General features: G+C 33.0%; 1 protein-coding gene across 6 annotated transcripts in view; it reads right to left on the reverse strand.

Annotated features, from left to right (window-relative positions):
• LOC145242166 (uncharacterized) overlaps positions 1-27,688 on the reverse strand; it is a 252,042-nt gene that overhangs the window by 76,266 nt on the left and 148,088 nt on the right. For 3 of the 6 annotated variants that reach the window (XR_013862661.1, XR_013862662.1, XM_080105144.1), the window contains exons 2-3: positions 12,010-13,142; positions 1,776-1,882 (exon numbers count right to left, since the gene is read on the reverse strand). Coding sequence is in view for 2 of the 6 variants with exons in the window: in XM_080105144.1 (XP_079961270.1) it covers positions 1,781-1,882; positions 12,010-13,086 (1,179 nt within the window). In the remaining 4 variants the exon portion in view is untranslated. The remainder of the gene's footprint in view (positions 1-1,775; positions 1,883-12,009; positions 13,143-27,688) is intronic. The other 3 variants (XR_013862663.1, XR_013862664.1, XM_080105145.1) reach the window with 2 other exon arrangements.

Raw genomic sequence — 27,688 nt, forward strand, 5'->3', positions numbered from 1 at the left:
TCGTTTTATTAACGTTTGTATATGTATACACGTGTTTACACAATAAACAACACTTTTAAACCTATGAACAATATTAGAAATTTCTTAAATTTACTTTCTGTTAAGTTCTGAGACATTGTGTTGAACACAGATGGCGGCGTAGTTCAGATCAGTAACCAATATGGCGACCAAGAATCAAATGCGGTCCGTCGCGTAGGTAACCTCTTAAGTTCTGAGATATTATGTTGAACAAAGATGGCGGCGTAATTCAGATCAGTAACGAAGATGGCGGCGTAGTTCAGATCAGTAACCAAGATGGTGGCGAAGAATTAAATGCGGTCGGTGACGTAGCAAATGGCGAACTGATTGAATCCAAAATTCGACGATTTTCGTTTTGATTGGTTGTTTAGCACAGCCGTTGGTTATAAAAACGATTGGCGAATCCATTCGTCTCATACCCACATCAAAAACATTTTACACTTTCGCTCTTGACAGTTAGTGATAATGAGTTTTTTTTTTCTTACAGAAAAGGTGTTTTGCATGTAGAATTTACTATACTGCTTAAAAATAAAGTTTTAATAATTAATGAACTTTTACTTATTGTTAAAAAGCTCCGTCATGTTGCTTTTAGCAATATGTATGATTTTTTTTTTTTTTGTGTGAAAATTATTAACATTGTTTCTTAACTTTTGTCCAGTCACTTTTTTCCTTTGTTGCATTTAATATTTATTTGCAAAAAAGCTAGTATGTAAAATATGGTCATTTTGCATAATATTTATGTATTAGTTGGTTAAAAATTTCATTGCTAATCATGCATTACTTTTTAAATAATACACATATTTATGTGTCTGTCGTTTCCGTTCCTTATATTATGGCCGCTACTGTATCATTCAAATACTACAGTGTTTGAATATATGGTTAAGTGACAGTTTTAGTCATTTAGAACTCATTTTTCGACTAAATTTCAAACAATTATTACAGTTTATAAATCCCCTCCTCAGCTATATTGTGAAAAAAAATTCAATTTTCTTTTAGTAAAACAAAAGTTATGATGAATTTACTTGTGTTCAAAATCGTAAAAAACGTAAGGAGGTGAGCGATGTTTTTTTATGACTGAATTTCATAGCAACCATAGCGACTACTGGTGCTACTAATTCATCGCTCTCATGAAAAGAGAAGTAACAAGTGAAACAGAGAGAATGAAAGCATGAAAGGGAGATAATAAAGTATTTCTCCCTCTTCCTCTCTCTCTCTCCCGCTCGCTTTTTACATTTATTCTTATGCTGAAAAAAAAACATTTTACAACGTCAACACTATCTACAACAGTTTTTATTTCCTCTCTCTCTCTCTCTCTCACACACACACACACACACACACTCTTTCTTTTCTCACTCCAATTATTATTTCTATTGCGAGTTTCTGTATCCGTGTGTTTTGCAATTCAGCTCGCTACAATAAATTGCTATCACAAAAGCAAAAAAAAATCATCTACCTACTTTTCATTCCGCCTTTACTTATGTATTCACAGATTGTTGCGAAACAACAGCTATAGGAGATGAGGATAACAGTCCGCAAATAAATAAATACATAAACTATTTTCTTTATTAATTAACTTACGTGTATTTTTTTATAATAAAAAAAACAGTTTGTCACACTAATTCCTCCTTAAAAAAAAAGGAATTTTGTCTTTTTTGTGGTGAGGCGTTTTCATTTATACAAACTGAGCCACAGCAATACGTGGCCGGGTATGGCTAGTCATAAATATTGTCAGTGAAATATGAAACGTAATTGCTTACCTTAATTACTTATATTTGGTTTTCTGTTTCAGTATTTTTGCTTTCATAGATTCTATTTCGATCTTTGTTTTACTTATAATGTTTAAAATCTCGTTGACTACCAAGTCCTATAATAAAAATAAAACACCTTGTTCAAGCATCAAATGTACGAGCCACAAAATAAAAATATATTTTACTTTGAATTATAGGTGCGTTCAGCACACAGATTAAATAAATCTCTGAAAGGAACGAGTTTAGCATAACACCATATTTAACATCACACAAACACCACTATTTCTGAAATGTAATCTTGGTCGGCAATAATTACCTAGAGATAGTATCTTGGTAAAAACACTGGTCTCCATCACCTCACTGAGTTTATTGTCAGGAAGGGAATCTGGTCTATAAAAATTTATCTCAACTGCAGAAAATGACTTTCAAAGGAAATCGGTCACATTTCAGAAAATGTAGTTTAAATGTTGAAAAACTACATGAAAAGTAGAGTGAGATTGTTGAGTTTCTTGCAAGAAGTTATATATTGACCTGTGTTTAAGATTACAGTATAGGAAAATGGGTGTAAAACAGAAGACTTGGATGGTATGGTCACATTGAAAGAATGGATAAGAGTTATTGGGATAGTAGAGGTAGAATACTTTAACTATATATCAGGTACAACATAATTTCAATAGAGTATTGGCACTGTCATAATAAATATGAATTAAATAAATTAAAATATCACATCTAAGTGTATTTTACGACCCCCCCCCTCCGTTAATTGAAAACAAAATAGACGTTTACATCTTGTTTATATCTGAGTAATATCAGATATGGTGTCATGATAAATTTGTTTATTCCGGAGGTTGACCGAATTTAATATGGTCTTTATCCTTAAAACGTAATGGGTTTATCATATTATACATATAATCGGAAGAAAAACATGTTTCAAATGTGTAAATATGCTTCAAATATTGAGTCTAACGGTTACAAAATGGAGTCTAACAGACCGGAAGTACAGCTCTATGTAAAAACAGAGTGGAATTAAACTGAGCTGGAATGAAATTTTGTAAATAAATGACTTCAACATTCATGGTTTATGTTGTGGCCTTACAGACAATAATAAACTCTTCAATTTATTATGAAGACTGGAAGAATATGTCTCTCTACATTATGATAAAGTTATGCACATTTAAATCGTCGGACTGGCATATGAACACACTCTTGCATTTGCTTTTCTGTTCCATATATTTTGTTTCCGCTAAATACCAAATAGTATCTTTCTTCTACACCCTTACCGGTCCACAACAGTTTATGATCCAGGTTTTCCTATGCCTGATGCCGCCATTTTCTGTTTTTGACGAAAAAAGTATTGAAAGTTTTTTATGGCATTATCTTGTCTGACGTCAATATATGCGTGTTCGCATGCCTTACCGCTTACATTGCATGTTTAGTTTTTTTTTTTTTTTTTTTAAGTTAATTATGTTTATATGTTTATATATTTGCATGTACAGGATCTTTATCCGTGCCTAAATCAAAACGTAGATTCCATGAACAAAACTTCTTTCTTAGAACTGCACGGCTGTGGAACTCTCTACCGCTTGCCTGTTCCCCCCCCCCGAATTCAACTTGGATGTCTTCAAGTCCCAACACAAACAAATTCCTGATGAACCGCCCCCTTAAGTAATGCCACCTTATCAAATCCCCAATACTAACTATTACTACGATACTATCCCAGTGATTACTGTACACACAATAACCCTTATCCCCGAGTGGCTCCTGGGCCTTGATAAGTGGTGACCCCCATGTAAAAAAAAAAATACATTCCTAAGCTAATTAACCCATCATTAATGAATTTTGTAACATAGCTGCTAGGTGAAAGAGTGGGTAATATTTAGTTTAATTTAGCTTTATACAAAAGACGTAAAAAGTGGGCGAAAGTTTTTGTGAAAATTCAGATACCTCCAATTGTTTATGAAATTTTAATAAATAAGTATTAGACATCAATTGATAGACATCATCCAAATTCCAGTTTCGTTATTGCTTTTTAATACAATAGATAAAATATGATTCATAGCATTAAATGTATTATCAAAATCAACTCCTAAATCATATTCTTCATTTATTTTTTTAAATTGACCTATTATCTTTATTTATATAAAGTTAAGTATGTTTATATATTTATGTCTATATGCATCGCATTTACTCATAAACTAATTAACCGATCATTATAACTTAATATTTAGATTTCTCACATTATTATTCTCATCTTGAGTGTTATTTTCACAACATTTCAATTGATGTAACCTCCGATCTTCTTCATGTGTATCTCGTCCAATTCAGGAATTCTTTCTGTCAAACTTTGGAATCTGCACAGAATTTCGAACAAGACCCATTATTTAACCCACGGGAGTAGCATGCTGTCGTTCTGTTAGCCATGACTGGGTAAAAGTCCTAAGTAATTTGCAACTGTATTTTGAGTGTCTCTCCTGTAACGAGGATTGAACCTTCAACTTTTAAAATAGTGTAACTTTTACAACTGAATTTTTCCAAGTCCTTTATCCGCTATGCCACGTCGGAGGTTACATCGACTGAAATGTGAAAATAAGAGTCAAGATGAGTATATTAGTCTGAAGAATCCAAATAATATGAATAAATTTGTCTCAAAATTCAGAAACATACGATCATTATAAATTTTGATCAAGTGATGTGGATGCTAGCCTGTACACAAACAAACAAATAGGCAAAACCAACAAAATTGATCAAAAACATAACATCCTTGTCAGAGGTATGTATGTTCATCATTATTAATGATGTCATTAATTATTTTGAAAGTTTCAATTGAATCATCTCTTGATTCTTCTCTTCATAGTAAAGTAGTTAATCCTAATTTTTCCAATCTCCCTGTATAACTGTAATCTGTTATTCTGTTTATTATCAGATTGTCCCAAAAGTTCGTAAACACTTGCAAGACATCGGCAGTCCTTCAGAAAGTCTTGCCTTGAGCGGCTTTTTTGTGAACAAAATCAAGTTGCTTTAAGTGTTGAAGAATTATCAATTTGCCAACTCCAAGCTCATCAGCCAATTCTCGAGTGCTTGGTGAAAGCGTAATGTCCAACCCGGTTTGCAAGTCTCCATCATCCAACTTTAACGGCCGTCCCAAACGAGGCGTATCTTCAAGACTCATGTCACCAGAATCGAAACGTTTACACTACTTTGAGATCGCTGCAAATGCAATTGTTCCTTCATCTTCGGCAGCACAAATCTTTTCTGCAGCTTTCCTGGTTTCAGCAGTAATAAATCAAAACTCTCAGCTCAGTTTTATCAATTGCCATTTGGAATAGAAAGATGAAAATCACTAAAATAATATAAACGCAAAAGCAAAAAAACAATTAAAAATTGCATAAAAATTCAATTTTTTGCAAGCGTTTATGAACTTTTGGGCCAACTTAATAGTTTAGTTAATCTTCTTTGTATGCCTTCCAATCTTAACATTACATACCAATCTTCATAGCTATGGCCTGATTGCAATTCATCTTCAAGCTATGGCCTGATTGCAAGATTCTACATGGATCATTGCCTATTTTGAAAACAACGTTTTTTTTTCTATTGAAATAATATTTCAAACCATCCATCCAATCATTTGATTTAACATTGATAGTCCCAAAAACACTTACTGACTGGAGGAAGCACAGAAACGGTCAACTGAAAACATGGATTAAAACAGTGAAGACAGACATGCAGTTGATGATTAGCATCTGCATACAAACATATAACACATACCTAACTTTATACAGATAGAAAACCTGGCATAGTTATATGGAATAAGTAAGAGTTGCAACCTTGGTTGAAGTGGGTGTCCCTAATGATGGAGGGTCTGAATAGAGCTGAAAGGAAGACATAGATCAAATATCAAGGTATCATGTATTATATGAAAAGAAACTGGAATCTTAGGGAGATATCAATCACAGAAGTTATTATATTTCCCACAGGGCTTATGAAGAAGAACTTAGTCCTATCTAACTAATATTCCTGGTGAATCAAGTGCAAAAGTGATCTAGACACTTGCACGTAAGGGAACAACGATGATACTAAAAAGAGCTCTCGGTTGGTTTCAATAAAATCAGGGCAATGTTGGCAGCTGGTTTGGGTGACCCATACCCAGCATTACAATCTTCAAAGGAAAAAAAAATAGAGACATGTGATGAAGGAGAGTAATGCAATGACCCCCCCCCTGCCTCTAAAAATGCTCTCCATTGAATCGTTAATAAAATCCACAACCTTTATGCAATCTAATTACTTTTGATACAAATAAACTTCAGTCTATGTTTGATTTGTCCACCAAGTTTTATTCAGGAATGTCCAACACCTTGTTGCTTTATTACCGTCCAATGATATGCTCCATATAATACGATATGCTTACAAAATTGTCACAAAAAAGAAAAGAAAATAACAGATGGATCTAAATAAGTCATCATATTGAGAAGGTGCATGTAAATTAAAATCTAATATAAAAACATGTAAAGTGCTTAAAATAATTTGGCAGTTTCACTCATTGTACTCTCCTGTTATGAAGACAAAAAAGTTGAACAACATGGTGATTGAATGAATACCGTTACCATGTGTAAAATTCCGACTTAAAAATCGTACAAAAAGAAACTATTTATTAGAAAAAATTAACAGAAATAATTATGAAACAATAATATCTATTTGCAATCTATATATCTATAAAAATGAAAATATGTGTGTGTGTGTACGTGTACATTTCCCTACCAAATAACTGTCAATTTTCGGTCTAGAGACTTGAGATTTGACATAACAGGTATTGAGATTTGGGAAAATCTTTTAATCAGTTTTGGGACAGAAATTTGGCTGTCAAGGGATCAAAGTTCAACGATTTGACCTTTGAAAACTCTACCAAACTCCTCCGCCAATTTTGGGTCGAAACACTTGAAATTTTAAATGTAAGTTGGACATGGATCTAACTTTTTAATTGATTTGAGTCCCAAAAAATAAATGTTAAGGGGGCAAAATTGGGGTCAAAGTTAAAAAAAAATTTGACCTCTGCGGTCTCTACCAAATTACTCAGACAGTTTTTGGTCTAAATATTTGAAATTTTACATAAAGGGTATTCAGAGATAGAGCAAGCTTTTTAATCGGTTTGGGTCGAAAATTTCAGCTGTCAAGGGGCCAAAGTTTAAAAGATTTGACCTTTGCGGTCTCTAGCAAACTACTCAGCCAATTATGGGTCTAAACATTTGAAATTTATACATAACGGGTAATCAGACAGTCGGCAAGCATTTTAATCAATTTTGGGGCGAAAACTTAGCTGTCAAAAGGTCAAAGTTGAAAGAGTTGACCTTTGCAGATTCTACCAAATTCCTCCGCCAATTTTGGGTCTAAAGACTTGAAATTTTATATGTAGGTAACTTGGACATGGGTAAAATTTAGTATTTTTATTTGAGACCAAAGTAATAAATGTTAAGGGGTCAAAATTGGGGTCAAAGTCGAAAAGAATTAATTTCTTGGGTCTCTACGAAATTACTCAGACAAATTTTGGTCCAAACATTTGAAATCTTACATAAAGTGTATTCACACAAAGGGAAAGTTATGAACAAAGGCTGGATGAACTGCTAGTATAGGATAAAAATAATAAAACAATAAAATTATCTATTATATTTAATTTCAATATATAAATAAATAAAGTAGATAAACATATCACTTAAAAGAGAAAAGTCAGAAAAAATTATCAATTATATTTATTTTCAAGATATAAAAGGATATATGTCTGTTTGTCACCATATTTTCAAATTCTATCTCCTCTGAAACTAAAAGTCGCAGAGTGGCGTTAGGGATCTCAACGATTGGATTTTTTTTAACAGGCCGTTCATTAATGGGTCTTTAGTCGGTTAAAATAGTTTTTAAGGGTCAAAAATGCGTCAAAATTGAAAAAAATCGTTAAACATTTTGTACATTCATCTTAGTTTATTTTTAATTTTTTTAATTTTTCATCGGTTTTATATGCGATTCTAGCTGATGGCACCCAAATACTTTTTTTTTTTTTTTTTTACTTTTGAAATTACGGCTCTTGAATAATATATACGAAATTTGGAAAATTTAAAATATCATATTTAAACATATTTTACACCCGGGCAAAGCCAGGTGCTTCCGCCACTAGTCAATATATAAATACATAAACGCAAATATTATATGAAAAGAAACAAGTCGGAACTCTTACGCATGGTGACGATATTTATTCAATCACCGCGTTGTTTAACATTTTGGTCTTCATAACAAGAGAGTATATTGGATCCAGTTATATTAAAGTTCAATATTGTTGTGCAGGCTCATCCATACACCCTATATAAACTCTCATAACGGTATAAACATACCGAGAGGTACAGCTCTAGAGAATCATTCGTAGTACACTATATTTGCATTAAGTACTACAACCTTTTGTACTATATGTATTCTATCTTTTAAATACAAATATATTTTCTAAACTATATTCGTGTCCAAGTCTTTCTTAGGAACCTTCCTAACCCACACAAAAAAAATATGTATATATATAAAGTAATGGATCAATTAAAAAAGGTAAATGAAAAATATGATTTGTGAGTTGAAATACATTTAAAGTTAACAATCATATTTGATTTATTGTATTAAGGACAGTTGAATCCTCGTCATACTTCAACCAACGATGAATACTTTGGTAGGAGTGGTGAAAAACTGTTCTGTCTATGGAATTAATTTTAACTGTCTTGGGACGGGTATTCTTCTGGTTCATTTATAATACTTTGCTATTCATCACTGAAACTGGTAATGCCTGAAGTATGCTGAGGATTCAACTTTTAGGTGAATTCACTTGATGCCAACTCAGCCCACACCAGATAAATGCTGTTATATCCAAAACCAACCAATTTTCCTTTGCAACTTCACTGTCAAGATGCAACATAGTGTGGACGGCTATATGCAAATACATCCGAAATGACGTCACTGGTAGAGAAAAATAAAGACTTTGAAAAGGAAATCATGTTAGAAATGAAGAGAATGTTCAAGATCACACGAGAGGCATGGAAAACGTTCGCAATCATGTGGGTGACGTCATGAACCACGAGGAAATAAATGGCGTACAATAAAAAAAAAGAAATTGAAATTCTTTTCTATTCTTTGTCTACTTTGCGACTGAGGCCACAACGTGTTGGTTTCCAAACTACGTTAGAAAGATAGGTAAACTCATTAGTCTTAATTATTTGGAAAATTACATGTGTTTCCCTTAAAATAATATTTCTAATCATCCATTCGATCATTCCATTTTTCCTTAATATAACAGATAAAACCTGATTGTTAGAATTAAAAAAAAATATGCATCAAGTGTGCTTGAAAGCCAAATCATAACGTAATATGAGGAAAATAAACAAATATTTTTACTTGTTTGAAATTTATAACAAATATATTTCAGAGATGTACTCCATCTTCAGTGTATTGTTTTGTTTGTTTGTTTTTCTTCTTTTTTTCTTCCTTGCCATGTTGTAAAGTTGGAGAAACAAAAGTCTGTTTGTAAAGAGCCGCGCGTTGTATCTCAGCGATTGTGTTTTGAAATGTTTGAACTGTGCGTAGGCAATGCGAGAATAACGTCAAGGATGTGAGTTCACATATATATGAACTCACATCCTTGGTGATTGTTAGCTTTAAATGTATTAACAACTATCAAATAACATTCTTCATTTACATTTTAATTAATGTCTTTCAATCATAGGTGTGTCCCTTTTTTTCCTGAGATTCTTATGATGTGTTGTGGTGGAACTAACCTATGTTATCTGCTAATAGACTATTCCAGCCTCAATAAATACTGGAAGACTAAGCTGTAAGGTGTCAGTCGATATCCAGTGGACTAACCTAAGTTGTTCGTCAGCTATGACGAACAACCCACCTATTGTATGCTTTGCAATACATGTTGTTACTTATTTTGGCGTTCTGTTTTTCTTTGTAACCCTTTAACAGGGCCATAACAGTGACAACGTTGTATTTCAAACTTACAGAGGTCACTCGAATTTAAAATACCATCCAGCATTCATAAAAACTTGCGATGGAAACCTGAATTACACCAAGCAAGTTCAGAAAACACTGATGAAAGAAAAAAAAGAAACTCACAAAAATCAAATGCGTGCGTGGACATAAAAGTTTGAATTGCAAACTCGTGGAAAATAAGAATATTTTCATTTTTTTCTTCTTCCTCTCACAACATCTTGGGCACCCGTAAATACAAAAGAAAGAAAATACGAATTATTCATTTCTTTTTTCTTGTGTCATTAAATAAGTGGGTCAGCAAACATTTTTTTACTTACCAAAAAAAAAAAAAGTAAATTGGGTTTTCGTCCGTTTCTGTCACAGTCAACATTTTTTTTCTGTTCTATGGGAGAAGACATTTACTTTGGAAAAAATACTGAATATTTTTGTCGCCATATATATTTTTTTTATCGTCTATGAAAAAGACATTCTTTTTGGAAGAAATATTCTTTCCAAGGAATTTAAAACTGTATGTTCACTATTCGTTTGCAAAGTTATTAAAGAAAACGAAATATTGTTCCTTTTCCCACTTAAGGAAGGTTTATGGATCACCCAAGGAAAAAGCTTGACTGCAGTTTCTTCAAGTATACAGGATTCTGGCAAACCCTAACACCCCAGCAGACAAATCACCAGCAGAGGTTATGTTAGGCTGTAAAATCAGATCAGTATTTGAGAAGTTGCTACAAAGACAAGCCACTCATAGGAAGAACCTCTATGGTAACAATAAAAAATAAATCTTGGAGAGAAAGTGTACTTTAAGTTTCATTCTTGTTAGCTTCTTACATCAAGTGGTTTCACGCCTTGTCTGAAGCGATTTTTATGAAAAAAATCATCTGTTGCTTTATATATATTCAACTTTAATATACCTGGATTCAATATACTTTACATAAGTTTATGTTAAATTGTAATTCACACCTGCCTTGCCAATATGATGACTTATTTAGATCTATTTGTTATCTTCTTTTGTGACAATTTTGTAACACAGAGGTGAACTTTTAAAACTTATCAAACAGTAATAAATCCAATTAAATTGGAATTGGAACAATTTTGAATACAACTGTTAAGGGATCTAAATGTGGTCTATACTTAGTTTACTTTAATTTTATTCATAAAAAATAAATAGGGAGCTGGCAACTCTTAGAAATATTAGATGCTTCCGATGTTTGTAAACTTTTAACAGTAAGCAGAAGACATCATTTAATAAAATATTCCTCAAATTTAAGTTTTTTTGGGAATATTTTAAAGTGTTTTTAGGGAGCATAATATGGGCACCACCTTCTATTTGAAAATTTAAATATTTCAGATTTGCATTAAATTTGATTCATGCTCATTAGACACCAATTAAACAAGATTCCCTGAAAATCAATTTCGTCTTAATACTGCTTATACTTAAGCCTTAAGTTTCGGACATTTGATGAAAATTATAATAAGGATTCTAAACATATGGTCTAATAGCATATGTATCTTGATTTTAATTTTCATAAGGAGAAACAAAAGTGCTGAACAATTGTTTTGTTCAGGGAATGAACTTTACCTGCCTTACAACGGGTATTTTTCGTTTAAAATATTAATGCTTTCGAAAACAGAGTACAAAATAGACTTCGTGGCTTAGTGGGGGATGCCCTTTTCTCTACCCTGCAACCTCTCTCCCACAGAAGAGACGTTGCGAGCTTGTCCTTGTTTTATCGTTATTTCCATGGCAGATGCTCGTCTGAACTCCAATCTCTGGTCCCCCCTTGCCAATCTTTCACGAAAAACACCCGTCTAGCTGAATCCACTGTGAAAAATTTCCCCCACTCTATATCTGTGCCTAAATCAAAACGCGGATTCCATGAACAAAGCTTCTTTCTTAGAGCTGCACGCCTGTGGAACTCTGTTCCGTCTGCCTGCTTCCCTCCGGACTAAAACTTGGTTGTCTTCAAGTCCAATGTTAACAAATTCCTAATGAACCGCCCCCTTAAATAAACATTTCAGCAAATCTCCTCACTAACGTAATGTACTTGCAATAACCCTTATCCCTGAGTGGCTTCTGGGCCTTGATAAGTGGTGATCACTGTGTAAAAAAAAAAAAAAAAAAAAAAAAAAACATTATATAGTGCTGAGTTACTACTACCTCTCGAAAAAAGTTTTGCAAAAATATCCTTTGAAAAGCTACTGCTAACTATTATGAAAAATAAGAAAAATATCTTACATCTTTAAGATTTTTCTTCTTTGAACTTTTCTTCTCACCTTTTGCATTGGATTTGCCAGGAGTTGACTTTGATTTGTTATGAGTTGTCTTGGATTTTTTATGAGTTGTTCTGGATTTTTTATGAGTTGCCTTGGATTTGTTATCAGTTGCTTTGGATTTGTCAGCATTTGGAGATTGTGGAAATTCATAGATCTGTGATGGATCTAGAGGAGGCAAGCTTGGAACTGTTTTTGCATTTTTAGCCCCTCGTTGGGTTTTATTGAAATGAGATTTATTTTTCGTTTTAGTGTTTTTGGCTTTTGAAAGATTTAAAGAGTCAGGATTCTTATCTTCAGACAAATCCCAAATATCAAATAAGTCACCAGTTTCATTATTCTTACTGCTATCATCTTCATCAGTGCTGCTGTCGTTGGTATGATGACAATCTTTAGCATCTTCATCAATCTGATCACCTGACTTTAAAAACGGATCATCCTCACATTTATCTTTATTCTTCATTCTTACATCTCTACTTGAACGTTTATAATTCTTCTGACAAACTTTGAGTGCTTTTGTATCCAAACGTTTTATCTTTTCGGTTACCCGTCCCTGATTCCGTGGATGATGTGGATCTTTTCTGTTGTTGTCATTAAAATTTTGGGAAAACCATTTTTGTATCTCTTTATTGACTTCCAACTTATATTTATCCCTTCGCTCACGACGAGACAACTTTGGCTTTTTATTCTCCTCCTCCTGCTCCCCCTCGACAAAATGGTCACCTATTTTCAGTTGACTCTTATCACAAGTTCCAGAATTCAAAGAATCCTCTTTATCTGGATTTTGGCTGCTGGCACATTGGCTTTCCATTTGCTGTTTATTTGTTGTTGTCCCTTTTTTCTTAGTTTTCTTAGAGGTATGTCCAGTGTTTTCAGAAGACCACAGGACGACTCTGTAAATACGAGAAGCTGCGGGATTCACAGAGTCTGAAAGGTTTCTTGTTTGGCTCTGTTGACTTTTCAAAATGCCCTGTCCTGTGTTATATAAGTAGGTTCGTTTATGGGGAGTGGATGTGAAAATTTGTCTTTGTTTCTGTGACATCTTCAATTTGAAACAATGAACAATTGCACAATGATATTTCTCTGCCTGGGAGATCGCTGAAATAAAAACAAATAAAAAGATTAAACATTTATCAAGTCTAATTACTCTACAAGTGTCATCATCATCATCATCATCATGTTAACTTCGTAATATCACTGAAGCACAGGGAGGATCGGGTACTAGTGTAATGGCAAGAATTAGGAATGGGTGTAGTAAGTTCAGGGAACTTTTTCCATTATTAACCAGCAGAGTGCTGCCTCTGTTAACTAAGAGAAGAGTCTATAAGGTATATATATATATATATATATATATATATATATATATATATATATATATATATATATATATATGCAGTGTGATCAAGTATGTATACAGGATAATCGTGTTGACACACCAGTTCTCATCAGATCACGAAGTTAAGCAACGTTGAGCCTGGTTGGTACCAGATGGGTGGCCATTTGGGAATTTTAGTTGCTGTATGTGCTCTCCACTTATCTCAGCATTTGTTTCCAGTCGTTCTGTACATACACTTTACTTGCCACTGGTATTTAACAATGTCGACTCAGGAGAGGTGTGGTTAGAGATTGTGCACCTCCTGCCACAAAAATTTCATGCGCAGGCACCCTTACGTTGGTATCCATAGTCTGTCAAAGACTGAAGGAGCCTGATTGAGTATGGAACTGAAATTTGGTTAGTGAGGCATCGAGAAAAGTGATATGAGAATGATTCATTGGATGTGTAATGCAGGTCTTAAAGAAAGACTAAGGTCTGATGAGTTAAGAGGAAGATTAAATCTGAACAACATATGAAAATACACACAGAATACTTTGAAAGTGTAGATGAGAGTGCCTGGACTAGTAGATATAAAACAATTGAAAAAGCGGGGTCAGCTCACAGAAAAGTCCAAGGAAAGGAAATGATAACGATGGACTTTAGAGAAGGAGGCATAAAGATCTGGCTGGAGATAAGTTAGTTTGGTAGACAATTTCTGTAAGTCGTCCCATCCTAGCATGTAAACCGATGATGATGATGATGATGATGATGACTTGAAAGCTTTAAATGTTAATTGCCTTAATTTTTTTATTTGCAGCTTTAGAATTCTATCCTTTTTTAAAAGTAGTCACTGAATTTCTACTATTGGTATAATAAAAAGTATTTCATCCTTAAAATAAAGGGAGAAGGGTAAAAAATATTTAAGTGGCCTAAAAACTCCACAAGTTTTTTTGTTTTTTTTAATAAAATAATTATTTCATATTAACGTTTATTTATAAATTAATAAATACTGAAAACTTTATTAAGATCCAATAATTTTCTTCGATTTTTGTTGGATTTTTTTTTTTTTTTAATCAGATGTTTTCATTTTTTGGTTAAAAAAATATTTTCACTTTCATTGCGTGTCCCTAGTTATAGTTCTTTGTTATTTATGTCTTTGTTTATGCATAAGAACTATTAAGAAACCGATAATACTTATACTGCTATTATGTTTTCAAGTTGACCATATCCTGAAACACCACACCCATTTTCGAATGATCATATCCTGAGATGTACAATATCCCACACCCATTTGTTGTTCCAGTCATCATTCATGATAAACAATTAGAAGTGCGCAAACAATCCAAAGACAATATTTTGCATGAAAAATAGAAAAATATTCCCTTTTACTTTATCCATACTTTCTCTACTTGAATAGTTTCTGCTCTCGGACTAATAGACTTTGGAATTTCTTCCCTGTTTCCTGCTTCTCTGACTATACTTTAGTGTTGGGCCGATTAATCGGAATCGGAAAAATCGGAAGATTTGGGGGCATCAGAATCGGTATCGTAATCAGAAAAATGCCTATTTTCCGATACCAAAACGATTCCTTTAATTGTCTTTTTTTTATTTGATTTTGTTTAAACCCAAATCTTCCATTGCTGTTAATAATGATAAAATAATAAATATTTATTGATTTTAAATTACCAGTAAAGCTAAACTCGATAGATCATCCTCCACAAGCGTATTTTTGACATTTAGGAAAATATCTGCATGTTTTTATGAAAATCGGGGAAAATAATAAACTTATAGTTAAATAATTAGAGATTTATAAAGAATCGAAATCGGAATCAGTAATTGTATCAGAATCATGAATTTAGCATGTAATCGGTAATTGTATTGTAATTGGTAAAAATATTGAAATCATCCCATCACTACTGTACTTACTTGAAAAAGTTTAAATATAATGTGAACAGACATCTTGTTGCCCAATTCCCCACAGTCCCCTGTTAAACACGATCCCAAATAGTAATCATTTATGTTCCAAATGGCAATATGCCTTGTTAGGGTTGAAAAAGAGTTTTAAAAAAAAGTATATAAATAAAACTATGGTGTATGTATGCGTAAATTGTTTTGTTTGAACCAGAATTTTTTTAGATGAGGATTGAAAAGTACTATTGTTTAGATTAGTTGAACTATTATTTTCATTTTGGTTATCATTTTTACATGTTTTGGCTGATGTAATTTCTGACTTTCTTCAGGTGCGTGTTTTCAAACTCGAGAATATTTATATTGAACTCAGGAATCATGTTTAATGGGGTAATTTATAAAGATCGCAGCCAGGAAAAGAACGTGATAAAAATGCTGTATAAGCATTTAAAATAGTTTTATGTTTTTGTTTTTATTATGTATTGTTAAATAAGGAAACTCTTTCATTTTAAATCCAGTTCATATTATGCATGTAAAATTGAGAAACGTATGCTTGAAATCTGCCAAAATTATGTGAAAAAACAAAGGCAAAACAAAATGGCTACCGAATTTGAACTGATGTTGAGCTTATCTATAAAGGAAACTCAAATTTTCACTCAGAATAATTCTTCATTTAATAATATTTATTAATAATAATATAAGTATATAATATCTTGAATTGGAAGCTATGTTTACTTTCAGAAGAGTTTCCAATGGGTAGCTATTCTATACAAGTCCTGGAGATGAAGAATTTTCAGTGGCTAGCTGTTCTGTACAGGTCGTGGATTTTATAATTTTGCAAGCAAAGAGCAAAAGATCTTTCTCGCGTTGACATGAGAAAATTGTGCTGGAATGCTAAAAGATTAAATTTTTATGGAACAATTCTGGTTTCTGATTGGTTGATAACAGAACGTGAATTAATTTGATTTGTCAGTTCCTATCGTCCTTTGCTTGCCCGTCCATATTGTAAAATCCATAGCAATACACCACTCACCAATTCATGCATGCTCCTCAGACAGTGACTGGCAAATCATAGGCATCTCTCCCTGATGGTATTAGATATGGCAGGTAGGATGCCATAAAGTTGCTGCTTTATGGGATAATTTTGCCAAGATATATTTAATACTGTTTGCAGCATATGGGTGTAAGTGCCATCTAGTTTTCTTGTCCAGGTTGTAGCACCGTAAACAAGGACAGACTTTACCACTGCCCTGAAGAACTACCTTTTCAGTTTGTCAATTAGCCTTGAAGTCCATACTGAACGCAGCCCATCCAATGCGGCCCATGCTTTTGAGATGTAGTTGCTTGGTATGCTTAGGTCACCCTTGTTGGGGAAGGGAAGTATGCATCCTTCCCTCCATATATGAATAACTTTTTGATTATATACAGCATTGCATAAATCAAAAAGGATGTCATTGAAGCCACCTATCTTCCATACTTCAGGAGGTATGCTATCTAAACCTGCAGCTTTAATATCGGTGGTCTTCTTTAATACAGTTAGAAGTTTCTCCATTGTAAAATCACCCTTCTTAATATCGAGTTCCTGTACAACAATCGGCTGAATTGGTTGGTCAGTCACTTCTGGTTTGTTTCCAAGTAGTTTTTCAAAATGTGCTTTCAATTTCGAACATGAATTTTCTGGGGTGTTTGCCTTTAACTTAGCTTTGGCAGGTTCCTTGCGCCCAGATATCACATTTACTACTTGCCAAGCCAGATGTGATTGTTTGTTACCCACAGCATTTTGAATTCGATGTATTTGTTCTTGAACATACTTCTTGAAGGGCCTGCTTCCTTAGTTTTGTATTCTGTTCAGTAGGGTATTTATGTTGCTTTTTGATTATGTTTTTTTTTTTAACTCTTCTCGATTTGATATTATTTTGTCATTTTCCCACGGTACTTTTCGTTTTAGCTTGGGCTTCAGAGGTATACACTTCTTTGCTGCTTCTTGGTGTGATCAAACAAAGTTTTCATAGGTGATATTAGCAGTTGGTGCCATTCAGTTCATGTTTAACTCTGTTCAAAAATAAATGAATAAATAAATATATTCAAATATGTGAAATAAAAGTTACAACATGTAAAATAAAAACCGAATTCATTTAGATCTTACAATTTGTGCATGTAAAAAAGGAAGCCATTTTTTGGTTTTGTTCAAAAGACAAAGAAAAATATGTATGTAAAAAAAAAGCGAAATTATAAGAAATTGATTTTTATTTTTTACCTTGAAAAGGTGACCATGTGAAACTGAAACCATTTTTAATTTTAATTATGCATTCTCGTTCTAAAACACAATCGCGCGCACACACATACAAACGCACACACACACACACACACACACACACACACAAACACACACATATACATGTAATATGTATCCGTAAAAAAGTATAATTAAAACGAAACAAAAGGAGAAAATAAAGACATGTCAAATTTATGGTATATTAGAGAGTATTGTTAGAGAGTATTGTTAGAGAGTATTGTGCACAAAATAAAAGTAAAACAAAGTAAATTTTAATTTAAGCACGCCTTAAAATAAGCATGTAAAAAATATTTGTAAAAAAAATGATACAAAGAAAAAAATTTTGAAAAGTAATTGTTTTAAATTACTTTTTTTCATTTATTTATTTTTTTATTTAGTAAAAGTTTAAACATTTGTTACACATTAGTATGTCAGGGCAATCTTCTCTTTCTCAATACATATCTGGGCTTGTGAAAAGTTATTTAAAACCAAATTCCGACAACTTTAGAAGCAAGACGTTTCAATTTTATTTGTGTCGCCGGTTTTGTAAATATATCTGCACTATTTTGTTCTGATGCTATGTAATTTACAATAATGGATTCCTTTTTTACTTAATTTCTTATGAAGTGATATCTAATATCTATAGGCTTACATCTTTGGTGAATTACTGTGCTTTGTGCTAAGACCATGCTGGCTTCATTATCACGATTACTATGGGAGTTTTAGTTAATTCTGGTTCTAAAATAGTCTTTAGAATAGCTTTTAGGTATAGTTCTTCTTGCGCAGTATGTGTAAACGCAATGCATTTCGCCTCACATGTAGAGAGAGAGATACAATCTGCCACTTTTTAGATTTCCATGAAATAATAGGCCAATTTTTTGATAGTCTAAAACAATATCCAGATATACTTTTTCAATCTTTATTATTTTTCCAATCTGAATCTGAAAACCCTTCTAATTTTAGGGGACTTGTTGATTTTTTAAATACTAAATGCTGTTCCTTAGCGAGTCTTTAATGAGGAACTTGTTTAGCTCTGTTTAAATCCTTCATTGTCGGTCTTGATAATTTTTGTGATAGTTTTGTTACTGTGTAACATATGTCAGCTCTCGTAGCAGTCATAAGTATATAAGGTTTCCTATTACCTCTCGGTAGAGTTTATCATCAATTATTTCAGATTCTGTATCTTTTTTTTTTTTTTTTTTTTTACACGGTGATCACCACTTATCAAGGCCCGGAAGCCACTCAGGGATAAGGGTTATTGCAAGTACATTACGTTAGTGTGGAGATTTGATGAAGTGTTTACTTAAGGGGGCGGTTCATTAGGAATTTGTTAACATTGGACTTGAAGACATCCAAGTTGTAGTCCGGTGGGAAGCAGGCAGACGGAACAGAGTTCCACAGGCGTGCAGTTCTAAGAAAGAAGCTTTGTTCATGGAATCCGCATTTTGATTTAGGCACAGATATAGAGTGGGGGAAATTTTTCAGTGGATTCAGCAAGACGGGTGTTTTTCGTGAAAGATTGGCGAGGGGGGACCAGAGATTGGAGTTCAGATGAGCACCTGCCATGGAAATAATGATAAAACAAGGATAGGCTCGCAACGTCTCTTCTGTGGGAGAGAGGTTGTAGGGTAGAGAAAAGGGCATCCCCCACTAAGCCACAAAGTCTATTTTGTACTCTGTCAAGGCAGGATAGGCTGTTTTTAGCAGCTCCTGCCCAGATATGGCAACAGTATTCCATCCTTGGACGTACTTGGCTTTTATATAGATAGAGAATTGCATCAGTAGCGAGATATCTTCTGGAGCGGTAGAAGGATCCCACCATCTTTCCAGCGACCATGGCAACAGACTTGATGTACGTGTTCCATTTCAGATTAGGAGTAAAGGTCAAACCCAGAAGCTTGTCAAAACACGGGGCCTCACCCAGACGAGAGCCATCCATCACAATTGATGCCAGATGGGGATCAGAGCGTTGATGATGTCTGTATTTTTATTGATATCATTTTTCGACAGGTGTAGAGCATTTCTTGCATTCTTGCATTCAAAACTAAAAGCATTTTATCAATGTACCTCGATTGATTCATTTTAATAATTCCTTTTTCATGAGTAAATTGTATGCCCAGAAACCATGATATCTTGCCAGGATTAGTTATTTTGAATTTTTTTTTTATTCAATCTGTTCTGAATTCTGTTAACATTATGTCACAATTTGATGCGATTAAAATGTCACCGACCCATACAACTAAAATCAGTAGTTTATCTTTGTTTTGGGTATACAAACAGGAGTCCACTGGGTATTGTTTGAATTGTTGTTCAATCATATAATCATGAAATTCCAGCACTGGCCGTTCTGCCTCAGACCGTGCAGTGATTTGTTAAGCCTCCACATTCAACTTTTGAGGGGTAATATAAATTTCAGTCTATTGGGACATTTAAATAAGCATTTTTTACGTCCATTTGATTCGATTTGCAATAAAATTCTGATTGTGGTTATATTTATAGTCAGTGAAAGTATAGAAAAATATTCTTTACTGCAATTCTGAATTTTATTCCAAATCACTAGGCAACCCGTTAAGGACCATGGAGATTAACAGACTGTTGCTAAAAAATTCGCCAGACATTTTTAATGAATTTGCTGTTGTTTTGGCCCTTATAATATAATCTGCAATCATCTCGGCTTATGTACGTTTCAGAAATGTCAGTATATAACGAGATAATTTTTATTTTTAATTTATCATTTTATTTTATTTTCTAATATATTACTTATTATTTTTATTTATTAATGACTAAACAGAATCTTTCTCACATTCTTCCATGGCCGTGACCTTCCATGAACATTGACCTGCTGCTGATGGAATGAGAACAATCTACACCTGCTGATTAAAATAAAAGGTTTAATTCGAAATTCCATATAGATTCCCGAATTTTAACTGATGCACTCGAAAAATATGAGAATAATAATTTGAATAATCCAAATAATATAAGAACAATAAATATTTTATTATTGGAATCCTTTGGGATGAGTAATTTGTATATTTATTTATTTACAAACTGTTATTCTCATCTTCATAGTTTTTATTTCACAACGTTTCAGCCAACTATTCCTCTGGCCTTTGTCAGGTGGATAGGAATGCTGAGTCTCTTAACTGAATCCTCAATAATTACTGTCTTCCATAATTGTCGCCCCCCCCCCAACGTTTTGGCCAACTAATCCTTTGGCCAGCTTTGGTTAGGATTAAAACTGCTATTTTCAGCTAATGCTCACCTGACACCGTAGAGATTCAATGCCCCTATCCACTGCGCCACAGACCCCAAAGAACAATCATGGTTGGATTTTTTGGTCTTATAAATCTAAACGTTGAATCTCTACATTCCAGGTAAGCATTGTCTGAAGATAGCGGTTTTAATCCTACCCAAAGCCGGCTAAAACGTGGTGAGATGACAACAACTATGGAAGGCAGTTATTACTGAGGATACAGTTTAGAGACAGCATTCCTATCTCGTTGCGGTTAACCCCCTGACGACGGCCAGAGGAATTGTTGGCTGAAACGTTGTGAAACAACAACTATGATAATGAGGATAACAGTTCGCAAATAAATAAATAAATAAATAATAAATAAAAAACATTAAACTTAAAAAAAAAATGTTCTTCGCTAATAAAAACAAATAATTTTAATTAGGTGTTGACAGTCATTTTCTATTTTAGCATCAGTTACCCACAGGAACGATTATGTGAGTGTTGCATTCGGACATAGCATGCCGACCTCTTAGTTTGTGTCAGTAACCATTGTTAACACGGACACTTTTCTAAGTAAGAGAAAAATAAAATCAACATGGCTGACCGTTTTGCTTTCAAGCATGGAAAGAATCTGTAAGAAAAACAATCTTATTTTAGATAAAGACAAAAGAAATAACGAAAATAATTTGATAGATTTAAGATTTGGCACTTCTCTCAAGAATAGGAACAAAAATTTGTCTCCCCAAATTGTAGATATTTACAAATTTTGCTGAAAATTCGAGTTTCGTTTTTAGATAAACACAACATCAAGTCAAATTCACTAGCATTTTGTTTTGCTTCAGCTTCTTCACATTTACATGTGGGGAGGTGCTGCTCAGAGCACCCTTTCTTTACTTAACAGAGTACAACATCAACTTTGCAATCTAGTGGAGGGTAACTTCTTCTATTCTCTACAGCTCATTTCTCACAGAAGAGAAATTGATAGTCTCTTTCTGCTCCATCATCATTACCATGAAAGTTACTCAACTGATTCCTACTTTCATGGCAAGAACTCATTTTCCTACAACAACTACAAAGAACTCTGCATACCTAACATCAAACGTAATTTTTATAAACAGAATTTCTTTCCAAGAACTTCTCATTTGTGAAATATATTATCACAATATTAATTCCCTGCAGACTATAACATGGTCGTCTTCAAATCAAATGTCAACAAATATTTGTAAAAATCGTCTTTATAAGTAATCAAATTTTGTTCATTTTATTCATTTTCAATTCTCTCATAATATTCTTCACAATTCAACTGACAAGTTATTCATTTCATTAACCCTTATCTTTGAGTGGATTTTAGCCTTGACAAGTGGCGACTCATTAATACATAAATAAATCAATCTCTAAATATAAAACTCAATGTCTGTATGTATGTGCATGTGTGTGTGATGTTTGTATGTTGTCTATTGAAAGAACGGTTAGAGAATCTACATAGAATCTAAAAATATATTCTTCAATAAAATTGACCAAAAAAGACAATGGAAGTATTCTCAAATCTAAGTGCCCTCCTGACCTAAGGGAGTTATGGAGGTCGAATCTCCATTAAAACTTCAAATATATCGTATTTTGGTGAAAATTACATCATATGTATAAAATTCTCCAGGGAAGACAATGGAAGTGGTTTTGAATCTATGTATCAAATATTTATGTACCCTCATTCTAAGTGACCCATGAGAACACAATCCTCTTAAAACTTCAAATACTTATATCTTATTTTAATGAAATTTAAACTATATATAGAAAACAATTCAGACAGTTTTCAAAGATTTCAAATTCTTTTGACCATATTAGGAAGCAAAACAAGGGGAAGGAAGGTTCAGAAAAAGTAATCTGGTGTTGTGAGCATAGTAAAAATGTACATGGTAGTGATCTCTCATTCAATCCTGAACAATATCGAGTCTTCCTATTCTATACAATATATAGACATTAGACATTAAACAAAGAACACGTTTAAATTATGAGCAATGTACTCGTTACTTCATACGATCTTGTAAACACTTACTTTATGAAATTTAAGGACCAGCCATTCCAGTTTATAAAATTCACCAAATGTTATTGCTCCAGATTTTGAACACACGCTTTCGGATAACTAATACATAAAAAATGGAATTCTAAAAAACGTGTTTGTTTTTTAACTAATACATAAAAAAATGGAATTTTGCAAAAAAATTTTTTTATTAGCTAATGCATAAAAACGGAAATTAAAAAAAAAAATGTTTTTACTGAAAAAAGGAAGGAAAAGAAAAAGTCAAGGTGAGAAAAATATGCTGACATTTTTAAAATTCATCTGTGTATAACATAATTAAGAATAAAAAGATAAATATATAAGTAAATAATAATAATAATAATAATAATAATAATAATAATAATAATAATAATAATAATAATAATAATTTTCCTTGGAAAATAATGACAATAAATGGAGTTTTTCATCCAAAGAGTGATGTCGATAGGTTATATGTAAAAAGAAAAGAAAGGGGATGAGGACTAATAGGTGTAGAACGGTGCATAAAAGAAGATGAAAATAGTTTGAAAGTTTACATCTCAAACTGTAAGGAAAAGCTTATAAAGAATAAGTCGAAATTTGAAAAAAATTGCAAGTGAGCAACTAGTAAGGAGCAAAGAATTTAAGGCAATAAATGAACAAAAAGCGAAACTAGTTGTTTGAGAAGAAAAAGCATGGTCAATTTAGTAGGGATCTACTAGAGGTAGTAGGCAAGTAAAACACCTTGTGATGATTGGCAAAATGTGACTTGAAGGTTGGGATAGAAATCCTAATGTGTGCTGCCCAGGAGCATGAGTTCAGAACAAATTATCTTAAGTATTATATTGATGAAACGGCTGTAAGCCCCCTGTATTAACTGTGTGAGCGTGGCCAGAAAGGTGAAAATATACAACACCTTATCATTGGTTTAAAAAGTTAGCTCAAAAGGAATACAAGAGGCGTCATGACAATATTGTGAGAAACATTAATTAGGATATATTTAAGAAAAGAGGGTTATAATCCAGTGAAAAATGGTTCAAGCATGTTCCAGAAATGGTGGTGGAGAGTGATAATGTAAAATTATTGTGGAATGTGAATATTCAATGTGACAATTTGATTGAAAAAAGGAGACCAGATTAAGTCTTGTTAGAAAAAAAGGAACACTAGGCAATAACCATTGATACAGCAGTACCAGCTGATGTGAATGTGGAGAAAAAAGAAAAAGAGAAGATCGAAAAATACAAAGACTTGAGAAAGAACTTGTGGAAGTTAAAGAAGGTAGAAATTGTATCTGCTCTGATGGGAGCCCTTGGGAGTGTGACAAGAGGATTTGACAAGTACATTGGGTAAATTGGAATCCATTGCAATGTCGAAGTGCTTCAGAAGACTGCTTTGTTGGGAAGCACCAGAATTTTGCCAGACTTACTGGAAGCCTGAGAAAAGAAGATGCTGATGGTCGTTTGTTATTTGTTATGCCTATCAGCATCAAATCAGCAATAACAACACTCAAACACAATATGTGACAATAGAAATCATCATGATCATGATGATGATGATGATCATCATCATCATCATAATCATCATCCATCTAGCCATCTATACGTCCATTCAAGTTGAATCTTTCCTCACTGTGGTAAGGTAATGGCAACGCGGTAGTTTCAACCTTTCGTCACTGTGGTAGGAGTAATAGTAACGTGATATTTTCAGAGTTACCCGACTGGAACCACAAATCAATAGAGTGAAAGTGGCAATGTTTCTTCTGTGCCATTACCTTGTGTGTTTCAGGTTAAATCTTTCTCTTTGTTGTTATCTGTGTCGTGGGTAAAATCTGCAATCCTGCAAGTTAATGAATAGATGTAACCAATGAAAAGGACTTCATGCAGATCAGACAATTTTGAGACACGATCTTCATGTGTTCTATACAGAACCAACAACCACAACCAGCATTATTATCTTAATCAACAATAACAACAACGTCTGTTTTAGATATTGGTGTGTGTTGGAGAGTTGTAGATATTGACTTCTAAACTAACTTTTTTGTGGCCAGGCGTTTATTTATTGCTCAAAGATTCTTTCAATGTGGCCGTAATTTCAAGAAATTTGAAATATCCACCATTTGATAAAGAGATATTACCTCAAAATATATCATGGAACATAGTTAATGAATTAAATCACTCTGTAGAAGTAAGATTTATTATATCAAAAATAAATTAAAAATCACTTCGTTTTTGTCCTCTTTCTCAACACCAACATATTTCTATTTTTTTGCATTGTGATAGACTTCTATGATTCCATTAGACATATCTATCTTAAAAGACAGTTGAAAATTTTCAATGCAGAAAATATCCAGAGCCTCACACCTGCAAGGTATTAGCAAAAATAAATAAATAAATAACTGTTATTAATAAAAACATGTTGGTTGTTGCAAACTCTGTCTTGCTCAATTAAGAAGTGATGTAATTTGCCGTAAACACTGTTTATATAGTGGAGTCATAGTAGGGTATCACAATAGAAGGAATGGAAATGTGTTAAGAAGGAGGACAAAAGTGAAGTGTTTTTGTAAAGAGGTTTTATCTCGAAATATATTACGGAACACTGCCACATACACGGATCACTGTGTAGCAGTTGTAACTAAACAAGTTGGCTTAACTATTAAAAAAAAACAACTTCGTTTTTTATTCTTTATAAGATAACATTGTTAAGAATTTGGCGAAAATGACTTTAAATTGGATAACACAAATTAGTTATAGACAAAAACTGGACTAAAGGTGCTATCATTTTTGGAGGGCAATTTAAATAAAAATTTTAAAAAGAAAAAAATTTGTACATTATCGTAAGTACTTGCATTTAGAGCACGGTTAATAGAAAAAAATATTTTCATGCTTGAAAGAGGAAGAAGAGTCACTTTGCTATAATGCTTTTATTGTAAAATGGACTCTTATTTTATAGCAAGTGTAACTGAAAGTGCAAAAATCTATATACAACTAAAACTCCATGGATCTCGTATCCTCTCAACATAAATACTCTCGACACATCTGACCAGTAACAAAACCCTACCCATTCACTGTAGAGATCTTCAGATGCTGCAAAACTTTCTACTCTAATAACTTCTTTCTTCAGATTGCTTGCCTTTAGAATTCCTTCTATATTCTTTGTTTCCTCGACTGTACCAATATGCAAAAATTTAAATATAATGCGAACAAATATCTTCATACATAACTTGCCACTGTCTTAAATTAGGATCCTGACCATACTAGACCCTTATGCCACAATGACAATATGCACATTGGATGACATCACAAACAGATGACGTCATTCACTTAAGTAATGTTGGAAGACAACAAGTGGGCTAAGATCAAAGTGCAGTATCTGTTCTGATTTTACACTTCAATTTTTTGTTCTCGGTTAGTGGAGAAGAACTCCTTCACGACTGAGACAATTTTTATTCTTGTCCTTTTCTCCATGTTAAAAGAACGACCCTGGTGTCTAACTCTGCCCTCGTGGCAAGGCAAAGTAAATAGGAACAAAGCAAAACAAATCTTTTATATCGTCACAAAGAGATGACATCAGCAAAAAAAAAACAGATTGAAAACACCGGGAAGAAATCGTTTATGATTTCATAAAAGCTGAAGTAATAGAGGGATGATAGCATAAATTAACACAGAAAATATAAATAACCTATGACTGTACAAACACACTAGATGAATCGTCTTAACCTAAAGGGTGTGGTTACACCCATATGAAATATTGAAACCGGATAATTTTATGAAACACCTACTTCCTGTTTCTGAATGTTTGAGATGGGGATTGATTATTTGGATTCTTCGGACTATTCTCATCTTGTGTGTTATTTTTACAACGTTTTGATCAATGTTAAGGGCTCTGTTCAAAATTCCATGCAGATTTTCGAGTTTGACAGAAAGATTCCTGAGTTCGACATGATGCACCTGAAGAAAGTAGGAAGTTACATCAATTGATACGTTGTGAAAATAACACTCCAGATGCGAAAAGAATCCTAATAATATGAATACCTACTTTCTATTGAAAAAATATTAGCGTACATCAAAATTTACAGAAAAATTGTTTAGTAAATGTTTATTAATAAAAAAGGAATTATTTGTTAATATCATTTTTTTCTGGTTTAACACGATTTTAAATGTTGATTTAAGAAAAAGTATATTAAGGAAGACATTGGCTAAATTCATAATGACGACGCAAGTGAAATTCTGACTATGGATAAAAGCAGAATTTCATAAATAAAAACAAAATTACTAGACTAATTTCCAAAAAAAAATTCGCTGTCTGTATTCCAAAGCATTGACCTAGAATTTTGATAAATACATAAAGAAAAACAATTAGCTTTTAAAACGAACGGTTTTTCCCTGTAAAACATTTACAGTAAGAACTCGTCTAGCTGTAACCAATATGAAAAAATGTTCTATATGTAACTGGGGCTAAATGGAACTTCCATGAGCAAAGTTTCTTTCCAAGAACAATCCGTCTGTGGAGCACATGGGAATACTTCAAAGCTCATAACAGCATGCTCATTTTCAAGTACAATGTTAACAAATTTTTGTTGAGCTGTCCCTTTAAGTAATCAAATTATTTCCAGATCCAACCATAGTCTGAAATCCTAAAGATGTTTGTTTCACCATCCATCTGAAACAAATATAATAAAGTTGTATGCAATTTTTATTCCTCATTTTTTAATTTAATTTAATTAATCACATTAATTTTTTATATACATTTAATCCCTATCCCTATATATAATAATAAAAGAGGCGCATTTTTCCCCTCTGGACCAAAATAAAATAGATTTACAACAGTAGACGCCATATACAAATTCATTATGTCTATACTATTAGGCACTATCTTA

The sequence above is a fragment of the Euprymna scolopes genome, chromosome 21, assembly GCF_053919585.1.
Source record: "Euprymna scolopes isolate OS-2025 chromosome 21, ASM5391958v1, whole genome shotgun sequence".
NCBI lineage: Eukaryota > Metazoa > Mollusca > Cephalopoda > Sepiida > Sepiolidae > Euprymna > Euprymna scolopes.